This window comes from Rutilus rutilus, assembly GCF_951802725.1.
Source record: "Rutilus rutilus genome assembly, chromosome: 15".
In the NCBI taxonomy this organism is placed as follows: Eukaryota; Metazoa; Chordata; class Actinopteri; order Cypriniformes; family Leuciscidae; genus Rutilus; species Rutilus rutilus.
Genome location: NC_140220.1, coordinates 26,764,866 through 26,781,654, shown reverse-complemented (window position 1 = coordinate 26,781,654; position 16,789 = coordinate 26,764,866). Strand labels below are relative to the sequence as shown.

The 16,789-nt window shown below is 37.2% G+C and overlaps 1 protein-coding gene across 2 annotated transcripts in view; it reads right to left on the bottom strand.

Moving 5' to 3' along the window:
* Window positions 1-16,406, bottom strand: part of rtn1b (reticulon 1b) — a 40,889-nt gene extending 24,483 nt beyond the window's left edge. The window contains exon 1 of one of the 2 annotated variants that reach the window (XM_084431488.1): window positions 15,742-16,406. In XM_084431488.1, coding sequence (XP_084287614.1) covers window positions 15,742-15,964 — 223 coding nt within the window. In that variant the 5' untranslated portion in view covers window positions 15,965-16,406. The remainder of the gene's footprint in view (window positions 1-15,741) is intronic. The other variant, XM_084431489.1, reaches the window with a different exon arrangement.
* Window positions 16,407-16,789: the final 383 nt, after the last annotated feature.

Genomic DNA, 16,789 nt, shown 5'->3' with positions numbered 1-16,789 from the left:
TTATGGATTCTAGCAAATACCTACCAACAGATAAAAAATCTTTGAATAATCAAAACCTGACTGCCTCTGCTAGAAATCTTATAAAGGCCCGTGGTTGGATCTTCCATCAGGACAACGGTCCAAAACAAACATCAAAATCAACACAAAAATGGGTAACTGAGCACAGAATGAAGCTTCTGCCATGACCGTCCCAGTCCACTAAACTGAACCCTATAGAAAATGAGTGGGGTGAACTGAAGAGAAGCACCACCAACATGAACTTGTGAATCTGAAGGATCTGGAGAGATTCTGTATGGAGGAACGGTCTCTGATCTCTTGTCAGCTGTTCTCCAAACTCATCATGCATTATAGGAGAAAACTCAGAGCTGTTATCTTGGCAAAAGGAGGTTGCAAAAAGTATTTAATAACAGGGAGCCAATAATTATGGCCAGCGTGTTTTGGAGAAAAGCATTTATTTCATAATGTGATTTCCCCCCCACTTTCAATTATTTTACTTCAATGAAAGGTAAGACTTTTGCGCATTTTTTTAATGAAAGATCAAAAGGATAACCAATGCAGATTTATTTTTTACAGCCATTTTTGATCATATTTACCAGGGGTGCCATTAATTCTGACCACAACTGTATAACAATTGGATCATCTCAGCAACTGTCACAGGAATATCACAGAAATGTTTCTGTATGCGAGGGCCGATCAGTGTTCACACCACACCTCTCACCTCCAACATTTAACAGTGTGCAAGGCAAGCCATGACTCATCCTCTCAAAAACACGCCGTTAGCGAGAACACACAGTGGCCTTAAGTGCTGATCTTTCATTTAGAGTCTCTGTTACTAAAATGTGTTTCACCTGCACAAAGACAATGCTTGGATTTTGAAAAACAGCATATAAAATTAGTTTCGCCTAACAAACCCCATTACACTGGTAATTCTCTCCTGTATATATACTGAAACTCAAGTATTCAGATGTTTCTCTGTTTTAAACTAGTCATTTACTAGTGTGGTCTTTGACGAGAGAGGATATTATTCTTTTAAACACTCCATGAAATCAAAATTGGATTTTTGTGGCATTTGTCCATGTCTGTTAGCTTGAACTCCATCTATATGATACACTACCATTCAAGTGTAGGACAGTAACATATTTTTCATGTTTTTTTTATTTTTTCACATCTACTGCTTGCAAAAGCTGCATTTATTTGATCAAAGATACAGTAAAAACAGTAATATAGAGAAATAATATTACAGTTGAATCGTTTTCTATTCTTAAAATATATTAAAATGTAATTTATTCCTGTGATGTCAAAGCTGAATTTTCAGCATCATTACTCCAATCTTCAGTGTCACATGATCCTTCAGAAATCATTCTAATATGCTGATCTGCTGCTCAAGATTATTATAATTTTTTATAATTATCAGTGTTGAAAACAGCTGTGCTGATTAATATTTGTGTGGAAACCATGGTAATATAATTCAGGACTCTTTGATGAATAGAAAGTTCAAAAGAACATTTGCAACATTATAAATGACTTAAATGAAGGAAATATGTCAACCTAGAAAACAAAGCCACATTTAAGCTTTACTAAGCCAAGAACAAGACATTCATTTAGATAAAAATATGTGTCACGGTTCTGTTAGTTTGGACTTTTTGTGTTTCACCACCTTCAGCCTGAGTTAGTCGTTTGTTATCTTGCTCACTCGTTATGTTCAGCTGTGCACTCACTATCTACCTTGTTATCACGTGTAGGCCTACTTAAGTTCAGTTCTGTTTGTGTTCATTGTCGGGTATTGTCTACGTTACGTGTGTGCGAGTTGCTCTCTCGCTCTGTTTTGGATTTAATACTGTGGTTTAATTAAAGACACTTTCCTTTTCATCATCTTGTTTGTGTCGATCATCTACACAGCATGTGACAATATGTTTCTCTCTTGGTCATTACAAAATTCCTAAATGGTCGCATCCTGGCTCAAAGAAGTGTGAGTGAATGAGTGTGTGCGTGTGTGTGTTTATTAGGACCATTGTGGTATTGTTGGAACAGGTGCTGGAGCTCGGAGTAAAGCTCATGTTATGACGAGGTGTTAGGTAAGAGTCAGGCATTAGCCATGACGCTAACAATAATGCACGAAAGCTAATCACTCCTGTCCTCGGTTTAAACCTAAATAACTTATTGGGGAATTAGCAGGATCCACAGCCTTAATGAATAGATCTAGGACATACAACACTATACAAATTTGGACTTGACAGCCACCATTGCTCAAATAACATTTCACTGCCTAGTGTTGCATATATGGATACTTAGAGCAAAAAGGAAAAAGTAGGCTAGACAGGTCAATAAATGCTAAGAGCAGGGCTACTGACTTATGGTGACATATGTATATCTAAGATCTAGGGATGCACCGATGTGAAAATTGTGGCCGATACCGATAACCGATATTAATATTGCTGTTATGGCCGATACCGATATTTACCGATGTCGATATCTCTGTATAGAAAACAAATTTTAATGATTATCAAATAAAGAGCTATTTTCCCAAACACATTTTTTTTACTTTAGAAATGACTGATATTGGGCACCTTTACCTGTGTGCAAAATATGTCACACATACACACATTGCATTGCATATAATGTGTGCTGGTCAACTTGTCTAAAATTAAGAAACCCTTAGAAAACAGTAAAAAAAAAAAAAAAAACAGGAACATGTGTACAATTAAGATAGGCTACTTCATTTATTATTCCAATATCCAAATATTATTCTAAAAAATACCACAGGGAAAAGGGCTTCTTGTGACTGTCTTTGCGTTTGAACATTGCACATTTTAAACAGGACACGCAGCTGAATAAATGTTAGCCAATACAAACATATTTATAGAAAACAGTTGACAATGAATAGACAGGAGTCCAATAATAGCATAACGAATCACTTATTCTAAAAATAATAACAAGTAGGCTATAAGACGAATCCGACATATGGGCTGTGTTAACAGTAAAACGTCCGTCATTTAACGAATTTTAAAAACACAGATGGATAATACAAAATGCTTTCTGACATTTTGACAGAAAAAAACAAACAAGCAAGAACAAAATTTAAACTTAGCCCGTTTTCATTTTACAATTATCTTCTCTCTCTATGTGCGCGCGTCCGTGTTTGTGAGAGAGAGCTCGCGCAGCACCGGTAGCCTACTTTTTTAATCCATAAGTAACGAACGCGATAGTTTTCATACAAACTAAATATGTAACATAATTAGGTAGGCTACTTTAGTTATTATTAACACAATAACACATGAAAAATAGTGCTTTCTGCTTAGCCCGTTTTCATTTTACAATTATCTTCTCTCTCTATGTGCGCGCGTCCGTGTTTGTGAGAGAGAGCTCGCGCAGCACCGGTAGCCTACTTTTTTAATCCATAAGTAACGAACGCGATAGTTTTCATACAAACTAAATATGTAACATAATTAGGTAGGCTACTTTAGTTATTATTAACACAATAACACATGAAGGCTACATTTCTCAACACTGAGAATGAATAAATAAACGCCTGTTTCTCCACTCGCGCTTATTAGAATCCACAAATCACACGCGCTGTCACTTTTGAGAAAAATCAAATTCGAATGGGTATCATATATCAAGCAATATATTCAAATATCTACGAGTCAAAAAACGATCAGTCAAAAATGTGTCATGAGGAGGAAAAAAACATAAGTCGCACTGGACTGCATTAACAATGTTACGGACGTGAGCGCTCTCGGCACTTAAAAACTGCTTTAAAACTTTCACAGAGACCTCAAGCAGAAAGCACAAAGCCTGTCTTTAAATTTAATTTCGTTTTGTATTAATTGTATCTTAATTTTGATCAATGTTTCATCAACGAATTGCATTGGATTTAATAAATAAAAAGTATATATACTAGAAAATATTTAAACAGGACAGAGGCGACGGCGCGTGAACCTGGAGCGCGTCTCATAAATGAACCGAAACCTAATTGTATCTTAATTTTGATCAATGTTTCATCAACGAATTGAATTGGATTTAATAAATAAAAAGTAAATATACTAGAAAATATTTAATCAGGACAGAGGCGACGGCGCGTGAACCTGGAGCGCGTCTCATAAATGAACCGAAACCTACCTGCCTCACAGACCTGAGACATATATAGAAAGCTTGAAACTTCTATTTTTAAACAGAACAATTCAAAATGAAAGAAAACAGACTGTTCTCTGCTTATGTCATCTGTATGAAATGTGTATTTCTCTCACATCAACCTCTTCAGCTTCACACATTAAATATCGGCCTGTTCACATCGGCCATATTTTGACATCGGAACGATACCGATGTGTAAAAAAATGACCATATCGGCCGATATTATATCGGTGGCCGATATATCGTGCACCACTACTAAGATCGCAACATAACCTTGTTGTAGTAAAGGACTCTTGGGAAAAATCATATGGGCATGTATCAAGTTGTTTAAAATAGCTAATGCTAATTTACTTTATGCCTCTTTGCACTTAATTGTAGTGTTTTTCAAATCTTAAAAGTATATTTTTATAAAACTATACTTGCACTACTGAAATACAATACAGAAATATAGAAATAGATATAGAAATATAGTCTATAAATATATTTCAATACATACAAGTTTCAAAAGAAATGACATTATATATTATAGTTTACCATAAATTCTTGTCAGTACTTTTGTAAATACACTTGCAGTCCTACTGACTATATTTAAAGTTCAGCTAATTGCATTTAATATACATTTAAACATTACATTCAGTTCGCACTAAAGTATATTCTTATTATGAAGATTATTATTTCAGTAATAAGTAAGTAATAACTCTTTTAAAAAGTATGCTAAAGTGTACTTATTTTTCCTCCTAGCGGCTAAAAGACTGCACAGTCAAAATCTGCTAAGGGGTAATGATGGAACAACAAAAAAGTTATTTTTCAATACTATTTACGACAGGATCTGCATTTTCATGGGTTTAATATATTTTATAATGTAATCATTTCCCAGTTGATCTCAAACATTAAGACAGTATATTTTAAATTCTTGTTTAATGGCATATCTTTCACTAAGTCCAGTATCACTAATACTAATACAGCTGCCTCGATGAAAATTTTAAACATTAATTATAGCCATTTAACATTACAGTGTATTGAAAGCTATAAAATAAAATAAAAACATTTATTAGCCTTCAAAAAAATGCAACAACTTTTATTTGACGTGAACTTAAAACAATCCTCACATGAACCCATAATAAATGTCTTATTATTTACTTGTGCCATTCGTGTTAGTTAGGACATATACAGAAATTGAATAAAGTTATCAAACAGTCTGCACTGCATAAATTGTAAATTAAATTTAGATTAATCCTCATTAAAGCTACAAAAGTTCTTTAGTCAAGAGCAGTTTTCTCTGTTCCCTTTGTTCTCTGATGAACTTTAATGACAGACAGCATTAGTGGCTGCCGTCACTTTAAGACCTTCTGCTGCGTCTCATTTTCTCACAACTCTTGAACTGTTAAATGAGTGATCTTGAGATGAGTCCCTGTAGTCATCTAATTTGGCTCTCATATGCTGATGTAATATGTATTATAAACTTGACAGGTGATTTTTATAAAATGTATTGCTTGCTCACTATCTCAGTTGTTTAAAAGATTAAAGGGGCTCTAAGCGATGTTGGGTGACGTCACGTCTTGTTGACGTTCGAAGTATTGTCAAACAAAACGGAGGCTCGACCCTCCGTCCTCCTCATCCCGTCCCCTCCCCCTCCCTTCCGTGCTTCCTGAAACAGTCATGAACCATTTAGAAAAAACAAACTGGATTTACCCACCTGTCCAGCAAAAACAGAGCCACCTGAATGCCGGATTGGAAGCCCATCTGCCGGCGGAGTTCTCGCCACTATTTGAACGCTTTTCCGATGTAAATTCGGGACTTTGCGTTCCTTCTCCTTATCCCTATTCTTTGTTGTTTGTTCATCGGAACGTCGTCTCTTAATTCTCAAGAATATACAATTTTAACGGTAGTCGTTGTTAGGACATCTCTCCTCTAGCTAACTTCCCTCTTCATGCTTCTCTCTCCTCCACTCCCCACACCCCCGCTTCATGTGCACACGCACTAACCCCCCAACCCCCACCCCTAAATCATTCTTGTCAGTTATTGGCTGGAACACTGTTTGTTATGTTTCGTGGCCAAGGATGGGCCAGTTTGTTTTTCTTGCCGTTTGTGGAGCCTGGGCTGTCTACAGAGACCGCGTTTTTTTACAGCGTGTTCAGGGGACAGGCAGCTAGCGGATAGTGAGGAGATGTTTGCTGGATGTGACAAAAAATGTGTTGGCCTAAAAAACGCATGACATCGCTTAGAGCACCTTTAAGACAATAATTAAATGTTGTTCAATTTTCCAATAAAAGATGATAAATTTTTACATGATGTGTTACATTGAATTACCCGTCAGCAGTTTTTGACTATATAATATTAAAATTATATATAATATTAAATACCAGGTTAAACATAACTATTTTGTGGTGGGAGGAACTATTGGCATTTGGCAAGAAGTGCATTTCTCTTTCCCGGAGCTGTACAGCTCAGACAGTTTTAACTGAGCTTAGAAAGTAAGCTCAGTACATTTTGGGGACTTCCTTCCTGCAGCCTGAGTTATTTCTGTTTAGTGCCAGGTCTATCTTCACAGGAAGACACTGATGAAGCGACACCAAAATATTTTGTTAATAAACAAGAGTGACAAAAATGGACTGGGAGGTAAAGTGTGACAGGGGTTATGTTTCAAAGCAACATAATTATTATGCCCCACAATTACATCAGGATGCCACTGACAGGTTTGTGACACGTGATAAGGATTTGGAGCCAACTTCAAGTCACTCCAGGGGCACTTTCACATAATTACTCTACGTGTAAGTGTATCAATAGACTGGATTTACTTCTACATCAGAACAGATACAGATGAGGATAGTTGTGATGATGGCAGCTGTTGGAGGTACCTCTCTTGTATCTGAAAATAAACTGCTGATGTCTGCAGGAATAATGGGATTATTAGAGTAAAGTTTTGTACATGTACATGTCCTACATTTTGTAGGACAAAGCATAGTCATCTTAATATTTAAGGAACAATGTAGTAAATTACATAACATGTAATGCAAAATAAAGTGATCCAGACCATCAACAGTGGTTTGAAACATCAGCAGCTTCTCAAGTCCACTGAAAAGTATGCCCCGAATTGTAAGCATTGCCTAACAATTACTTTTCTCTGCATCACTGTGGTCAGTTACCAATATGGCTGGGCTAAAACATTTTTTTGTGATGAATCGTTTTTGTTTTGTTTTTGATATATGGTTTTCTGAGCACATTCATCCGAAGCACGTGCACAGAAAGCTGGATGTCAGACGGTGGGTCCCGTGTGTATTAAACTAAGTTCTCTTTCAAGTCTTATTGCGCTTAAAGCTGCATTCAGTAACTTCGGGATTTCTGGCCGTAAAGCAATTGTTTACATCGCGAGACCTGATATCACGCGAGACTTCCTGACGCGGCGGCCGGCGACCACCATTCAACCCGAAATAAGTAATATAACCATTCCAATGACTCCGAAGCTGTTCAGTTAAGGTAAAAAAAGTTACTTAGTTCACCTTTAAACTGTCAAATACACACATGGTAAGGTCAAAAACACACTGAGTTCACATAAACACAGTCGGTTATGTCTATTCTAAACAGCAAGTAAAGAAATCGCATGTGTATATTAGCTCAGTGTATTAAAGTGAAAGCAGCATAATATACAGTACCTACTAGGGGTGGAACGGTACACAGAAGTCACGGTTCGGTTCATACCTCGGTTCAGACATCACGGTTCGGTACGAGTTCGGTACAATGGAGGGAAAAGCAAAACAAAAATGTATTAGGCAATTTTTTTTTATTGAGCATGTCTCAGGCTGTTCCACCAAAGGAAAATAAATGTCTTAAGCCTTGTATTTTTTAAATAAGTTTTATTAATAAAGGCATAGAGGCATATAACCAGTTTATTTGTAGTGCATTGATAGTTTTATATAATTAGTTTATTAATTAAATTAATAAAAAGACAAAAAGACCTTGAGATATGTTTGGTAATTGTACCTGAATGAATTTAAAATTAATTTGCTATATTTCAGATCAATATATTTGTTTTCCTTAAAATTTGAATCAACACTAACTTTATTCTCATCTGAATTATAAATAATTTATTTCTGTATAAAATAATACTACCATTACCCTTTTTTAATCAATGTAGAATGTGTAACTTAAAAATAAACAGATTAGTGCTCTGTTTGAGGACAAGAAATGAAAACCAATGCAATATGATGAATGTGCAAAAGATGGCACGACAGACTGTTTTTAAATGGGGTTGGATAAATATTTGTGTGTGTGTGTGATTTTGTTTGGCTGACAGTTGTAGGTTACAGTTTGTGGTGGTTACAGTCCACCATTGCAATCTTGACATCGCAGCTTGTTCATTACACAGACAGTAAAGGGGTTCATTATAGCCACGGAGCTTCACAGCTAAGGCAGAGCTACAGATTAGGTGTCCCTAAAGAACCCGCGTATCTAACAGTAGTTCCGCATTACATTAATTAATTTGCACGCGAGTTTTATCTATTTTTATACCGTGTATTCTCCGTGTATATTCATGCACCGAACCGTGACGCCCGTACCGTTTCGGTTCAATACGAATACATGTACCGTTCCGCCCCTAGTACCTACTGCTATATGCTGTGAATCAAACAACAAAAGAAAAACAGAAAATCTCTCATTTCTGCTCTTGATTGAATGACTTTAGCAGCTTTAATAAGAATACATTTCTTACTTGAATGCTGCTGTTAAATGCTCTGGCAAGGGGATAAACATGGCGGAGTGTGTACAGCTCACTCAGGACGGAGTCTATGCTAATAGGGCAGAGTCCGTCAGCAGTCGTGGGCGGGGCCTAAGCATTTGTGATGTCACAAAAGCAACAATCTGCAAACAGCTTGTTCTGAGACACTGCTTATGATCTATGGGGATATCATATAATACTATATAATATAATTGAATCCCTTAATAGACAACCCTCTACATTGCGAGTAAATCACTCACATATGCGACTAAATCTTCACTCTGGGCGACTAAATAATGTCTATCTTTAGCCATTGGCTAATCAATTCTCAGATTTTACTCGCCAGTGTGTGTTAGAGGCTAAGTATAGCCTAAGTCTCGCATAGATATATTTTCACTCGTTGAACACTCTGACTGACTGATTAGTTCTTGAGAGTTTCGCTCTGTGTCAAGCGATCCATGCGCAAGCGTACCTGTATTTGACGTACTGTAAACTCTAGTGTGAAGGCGCAAGTCTCGCCGTCGCTTTGCTGAGAGCGCTGTGTTTCTCACACATGCAAAGAGAACGAGAGCGAAAGAGCCTTAGGCTACATACCATGCAGAATCGACGCCCTACATGTAAACGATATTCTTTGTTGTATTTTCCTGTTAAAAGAGTTCATTTAGAATTATTCAGCTTTTAAGAACAAGCAGAATATATGCCGGTTTCTACGGTAGTGGGCGGAAACTAATGCGACTGAGCAATCTCATTGGCTGGCGCACATCCCTGTTTTGATTTCAGCAAATCCGTTTGAGCGAACGCTGACAACGTGATTAATATTCATGAACCCAGCAGCTCATCAATCCTTAGTGTATTGTATATATTGTTATTAGTAGTAGTAGAATCAGTAGTAGTAGTATTATCTTTTAATAATAATTACTGTTATCTATTACTATTATCTATTTTTTTTACAGAAACACTGAATGACCAACATTATCTTAAACACAACCACCAGTCTTAAGTTTAGTTAAAATGACAAATATGCATTCATACATGGTTACCAAGTTTTAGTTCTAATTACTAAAGTTCTATCATTAAATAGTGCTTATCATAATATCATAATATAATAACATAATAATTTTACAAATTTAAGCTGATTTGGTGGAATCATATACACTCACCTAAAGGATTATTAGGAACACCTGTTCAATTTCTCATTAATGCAATTATCTAATCAACCAATCACATGGCAGTTGCTTCAATGCATTTAGGGGTGTGGTCCTGGTCAAGACAATCTCCTGAACTCCAAACTGAATGTCAGAATGGGAAAGAAAGGTGATTTAAGCAATTTTGAGCGTGGCATGGTTGTTGGTGCCAGACGGGCCGGTCTGAGTATTTCACAATCTGCTCAGTTACTGGGATTTTCACGCACAACCATTTCTAGGGTTTACAAAGAATGGTGTGAAAAGGGAAAAACATCCAGTATGCGGCAGTCCTGTGGGCGAAAATGTCTTGTTGATGCTAGAGGTCAGAGGAGAATGGGCCGACTGATTCAAGCTGATAGAAGAGCAACTTTGACTGAAATAACCACTCGTTACAACCGAGGTATGCAGCAAAGCATTTGTGAAGCCACAACACGCACAACCTTGAGGCGGATGGGCTACAACAGCAGAAGACCCCACCGGGTACTAGGGTTGTGCCGATAGACAATAGTATCGTGTATCGACGATAGACAGAGATATCGCCGATGGCAGATGCCTTTGACGATATCAATACGATAATTGGCTCGTTTTCCTATTAATGTATTAAATCATTATTATTATGAAGCTAGTATAGTTACAATTATATTTGCCTTGCCTAAATTCATAACGACATCTCACCACATAACCACACTTGCGACATCACATAACCACACATGCAACGTCACCGACGCGCGCGTATGAGGACTCCTCAAAGAAAATATTTTTAAAACAGAAAAAAATTACATCCCACAACGAAATTGAATTGCAAGGTGATCCATTCACAAATTGCCAAGAGTGCTTGTTTTAACAGACGCATCATTCTTATACAGAGCCAAGATGAAGACGCGGCATCGTTGTTCGTCAGTATTTTGTTTCCATAGCACATTAACAAAATATTTAATGACAGTAAAAACACTAAAAACAGTACAATTACAAAATATTAATTATAATAATAATATCAATAAAATTATATAGGCCGCCTAGGCCTAATAAAGTCTTTAGTAGGCTACACGAAGCATCTGTGAAACTCTGCCTGTGAAAATCACAAGCAACTTCAAACTTGTTTAACAAGAAATATTCTTCTATTTTTTTCACTGTCAATAATGTAAGTCCACAAGAGAAATATTAAGCCAGTAAATTAAGATGCTGTAGCCTACCGTTATATCCACCGTCGTCTCTGAGAGAACGCGCAGTTAATGCAGTGAAAGCGCAGTCCGTTTCTGCTTTCGTTTTCAGGGAATGATCGCGTTTACATGCACGTTATTAACTCGATTATGCTGAATAAACTGACAATGCATGTGGTCATGTAAACGGATTAACCCATTTTCCTTTATCAGAGTCAAATCATAAGTAAGTACCGATCGACTTTTAGATTTTTGCCTCTGATTTCTCCCGGTATTTAAAACCCGCGTTATTTCGGTTTATTGAAGTGCGGTGCGCATAAGTGAAGTGCATCCAGACAGAGAGAGCACTGGTAGGAGGACATATCGCAGACTCCGACTCTTTCTTGACCCAATAAATTAAAACGTGTTCTCATGATCTCGTGCAGAAGCAGCCTACAGTCAAAATGCTGCATCAGTAACGGCATGAGGGGATCATGTGTGTCCGTAAATTTCCCGCTGACATGTTGAAATATACAAGAATGGTCAGATACAAGAATGATTAGGATCTTTTTTTTTACCTCACTATACCAGGAAACAACCTGATTTAGCCTATTAATAAACACTCCACCTTTGCTAGCAAAATAGAAAAAGATTCTCATTTAAAACGAAGTAATAAAACAAGCAAATTGATGAGTAAATAAGCAAGTTAATAATCAAATAAGTAAGCCCCGCCCCCCTCACGATAATATCGTGTATCGCCGATCTCACAGGCTGACGATAGGACGATATGAAAATGGAGCATATCGCGCAACCCTACCGGGTACCACTCATCTCCACTACAAATAGGAAAAAGAGGCTACAATTTGCACGAGCTCACCAAAATTGGACAGTTGAAGACTGGAAAAATGTTGCCTGGTCTGATGAGTTTCGATTTCTGTTGAGACATTCAGATGGTAGAGTCAGAATTTGGCGTAAACAGAATGAGAACATGGATCCATCATGCCTTGTTACCACTGTGCAGGCTGGTGGTGGTGGTGTAATGGTGTGGGGGATGTTTTCTTGACACACTTTAGGCCCCTTAGTGCCAATTGGGCATCGTTTAAATGCCACGGCCTACCTGAGCATTGTTTCTGACCATGTCCATCCCTTTATGACCACCATGTACCCATCCTCTGATGGCTACTTCCAGCAGGATAATGCACCATGTCACAAAGCTCGAATCATTTCAGATTGGTTTCTTGAACATGACAATGAGTTCACTGTACTAAAATGGCCCCCACAGTCACCAGATCTCAACCCAATAGAGCATCTTTGGGATGTGGTGGAACGGGAGCTTTGTGCCCTGGATGTGCATCCCACAAATCTCCATCAACTGCAAGATGCTATCCTATCAATATGGGCCAACATTTCTAAAGAATGCTTTCAGCACCTTGTTGAATCAATGCCACGTAGAATTAAGGCAGTTCTGAAGGCGAAAGGGGGTCAAACACAGTATTAGTATGGTGTTCCTAATAATCCTTTAGGTGAGTGTATATATATATATATATATATATATATATATATATATATCAGTCAGGTGAGCAAACTAAAAAATGTACTAGCCAATGGCGATTCTATTGCCAAGGTGTGCATAGAGGGTTGATAGAATATCAACATATGACAGAATGTAATCCTTTTAAAATCATGACAGCAAGTGCTAAGTCGCAGAGCTAACATGTGTTACCACAAAAGAAAAATAGCCTAGATTATTTTAATCTTGTTATAGTTCTTAGCACTTTCTAATGTTTATGCAATATACCACAACCAACAACACTTTTTGTATGTGTGTGAAGTATGAGTGTGAAGTAGAAAGTGAACTTGCATTCAAGTTTCCCTAATGAATCACGACTCACTGAAGTGAGAATAATTGTGGTAACACTGAAAGCACAGTGGGGTCTCTCCAGTACATAACCTATACATGATATAATTGCTAATTGTATGTCCTAAATCAAACAGTGTTGCCAGTATCCCAGGAAACATCCATGGCAAGGCACTCTCTTCTTACTGTAGCCATGGTTCAGTACTGGTGAACTGTTTGTAGAGAAAACTGAGTACAGAATCAAACTATCAGGTTTGTTCTTGGTGAAAGACATAAGAGTAATTGCATTGCAAGGAAGCAAACTTTAACAAGTTAGTTTCAATCTTTCAAAGTTTCAACAGGCAAATGCTAGAGGAAAAACCTGAAAAGTTTTTAGGTATGAACCAAGTCTTTTTTATTTTAATAAGTCTTAGTTGAGATATTAACAGTATAAAAAACCCTCTGACCTAGCTGTTCTCAAAAACAGGATATATTCACATTAAATGCATTCTGTCAAAGGTTATGTTTCACGTCTGTCCACTAAATTATTCATGTAAAAAAAAATGCACGGCTAAACTAAACCTAAAATGGTCTTATCAAAAGTCAAAAGTGTAATGGAGTGATCTCACCCAAACAATCAGGTTCATTTCATGTTAAAATTAAAATTTTAACAGGTTAACAATGCGCTCAAAATGGGATCTAAATGGTTATCAAAATGGCAAGTATCACATCCTCTAAGAGTCAGTATTGTGGTTCAATAAGCACTGGGTTAGGCTGTCATTCAGCTAATGAGAGATTCAGTCTGATGAGAAGGATTTTACCACAGGACTCTGATTTTCATCCACTTGCCAATGTCAATCTGATGATTCAGACACGTTGTGTGACTCACTCATGACGCATCTATAAATAAACTCACAACGTTTAAGATACTAATTTAAGTTAATTTATCAGTGATTTAGTCCATAAGTGTTTACATGCACGGGTTGGGAGAATTTCCTACGGTGGCCACAAGAAACCTCACTGAACACTGAATTCATTGCAAAGTGACAAATGTTTAAAATGTCCTTTTGTGTGGTTAAACAAATTAGGAGCTATTAGACTGCAGTTAAAGCACTTTTATTGTTCCTGCATGCATTATTTGACTATATGATTTATTTTTTCCCTTTCCACCTAATACCATTTCCCCATTAGCTGACTGTATTATAGCTCATAATTAGGTTATTTGTGTGTTACCCAATGATAACCTCTCCATCTATCTGTGATCCCACAAGAAAGACTATTACATAATCTCACTCTCACTCACCAGTCTACAGCATTAAGATCAAACAGAGAAAGAAAGCTAAAATTGAAAAAGAAAACATCTTTAGTTTCACAACAAAGATCTGGTTTAAGAAAATGGGAGCAAAGGAAACATCCTACTTCATATAGTCCTTACTTATGTCTTATATTTTCATCTGGTTGTAAAGACAGTGGCTTTATTGAGAAATTGAGCTACAATCTATTTTATCTCAGTAAAATAAAAACAATCTGAATTGCTCTGTCTTCACTTTATTTCTCTACTAGCACAATGTCATAACATAACATAACAAATTATGTCAAGTATTGATCTCTATGCAGTAAAGGACCTGTAAAGGTTACTGTAAAGTGTCTGATCTGGAAAGCAGCTGGGACACAATGGAATAATAACAACAGACAAAAATAGTTGAAGGGGAAAAAGAGTGAGTTATACAGCACCTCACAAACACGGTACACAGGTAAATAGGTCTCATTCATGACTTAATTTTAAAAACAATTATAGGTATAGATTTACGGAGACAATCGAGGCCTCGGTTTTGAGATATTGGATGAATATAGGCCTAGTATATTTTGTTCTTGTGAATAAATGTTTGATGTCATGGGGACAAAATGTCATTCCCCTTGAGGAAGTCATACTAAATGATGATTTTGCTTTTGCATAATGTTTTTTTTGCAAGGGTTAGGTTTACGGGTAAGATTAGGGTTATGGGATAGAATATAAAATCATGTCTATGTGCTACCTGCTCAGTAAGTGCCACCTGTGCAAATCGTTTTTGTTTTGTTTCAAGTTAAAACATGGGTGGTATGCTTTGTGAGGCACAAAATAAGCTGTCAGATGTTGTACGACAACACAAAATCCGCAAATGATTACTTTTGTCATGTCTGTCCCACTCGAAATAAACAAGAGATTTAAAGCTGGTGAGATTTAAATCAATTACTGACTGGTTGTTCATTGGACAAGATATGGGTTAGGGTTAACACTAACCCTAACCCTACACATTATTTTATTACAGTCCGTGATATTTTTTAGGTATTTTATATAATAGCCTAACGTTACATGGTTAGAAAAGAACCAATTGTTAGATTGTCTGTGTCTAACACCTTTTAAAACAAATAAATGTAGCTACTATTAAGCCTATTTGTTGTATCTGATATGCTTAAATTTGAAATGATGATCTCTACTGTTGAAGACTGTAAATGCCAAGTAAATGGAATAACATTTTCTCAGATATGTCTTCCTCAAAAGTGCTAAAACAATAGAGAACACTTAAATTCCAACCTCATTTTAGCACAACATACTTCCACCCCATACAAAGCGAGCCATAAGCCTAGGTATCTGCTAACGTTACCTGATAAGAAGGCCCCGGTCGACAGAGAAGTTAAGCACTAAGGTTGTTCAAAGCATTGCATAAAAGACGGTGTAGATCAAAATCCCATTACCTGTGGAAGCAGTCTCCATGACAACAGGGAGCGGTTGCCGGTCGCTTTCGGGATGGCTGGAAAACTGTTTCTCTTCACTTGACTCGTCCTCCCAGTCTCTCATCTGCCTCCCCTCTCCCAAGTCATCACGCCGGGCGTTAGTGGTACTCCCAAAGCGATCAATCTCCTCAAAATCATCCCCGTACCAGCTTCCCTCCGAACCCGCCTCCGGCTTCACAGACATTTTTGAGCACTCGTCTATGTGCGATGCTTTTCAGAGAGACAGACGAAGGAGAAGCAACACAAAACAAAACAACAGTGTTCAACTCCTCGGATCAGACGCTGGGTAACTATCAGAAGTGGTTTGGGCAGACCGAGGACTCCGACAGGGGCTCACGCTGCTGAAAATGGCTTGTTTAGTTCAGTGTTTCGGCGCTGACGTCACCGTGCCTCGAGCTCATAGTGTGGCACGCGCAGTATTAAACACACAGAGCTGAAAATGGTCATAAAATAAGGCTTTCGACAACTGGTAATACATTAAGATGAGGAATTGTTTACGCGAATAAACTCGCTCTATAGATAAAATTTAAAATTAATTTCATTAAAAATATTGGGAACAACGCAACATCGACTGTAAGTGGATCTGAGCGTTGCCGTTGTTCTAAAAGTTACATTCGACTGTTATTGCGTAGTCATAGGTCTTGTTCATATTTTAAGGAAATAGTGTCATCTAGTGGTTTCAGGGATATTCTGCATTAGACCTTTTTTGGTAGTTCAGTAGGCTATAACACCCCAAAGTCTGACCCTACCCATACTTACATGCATTTTAATTCTGACCTGTAATAAAATGCATATTATACGATATTACTTACATAGCCTACATTGTTTTGATGTTAGCAATAGGATTGCAATGCTTGCAGCACACTGTAATGAAGGAGGGAAAATTAAACATTTAGCTGAACTTTAGTGTCTTAACTTTAGCTGCCTTTGGCTGATATTAAATTAATATTGTATTTGTCACAATAATTACTTTGAGATCAAGCAATAATTGCCGGTAAATCACAGTGGA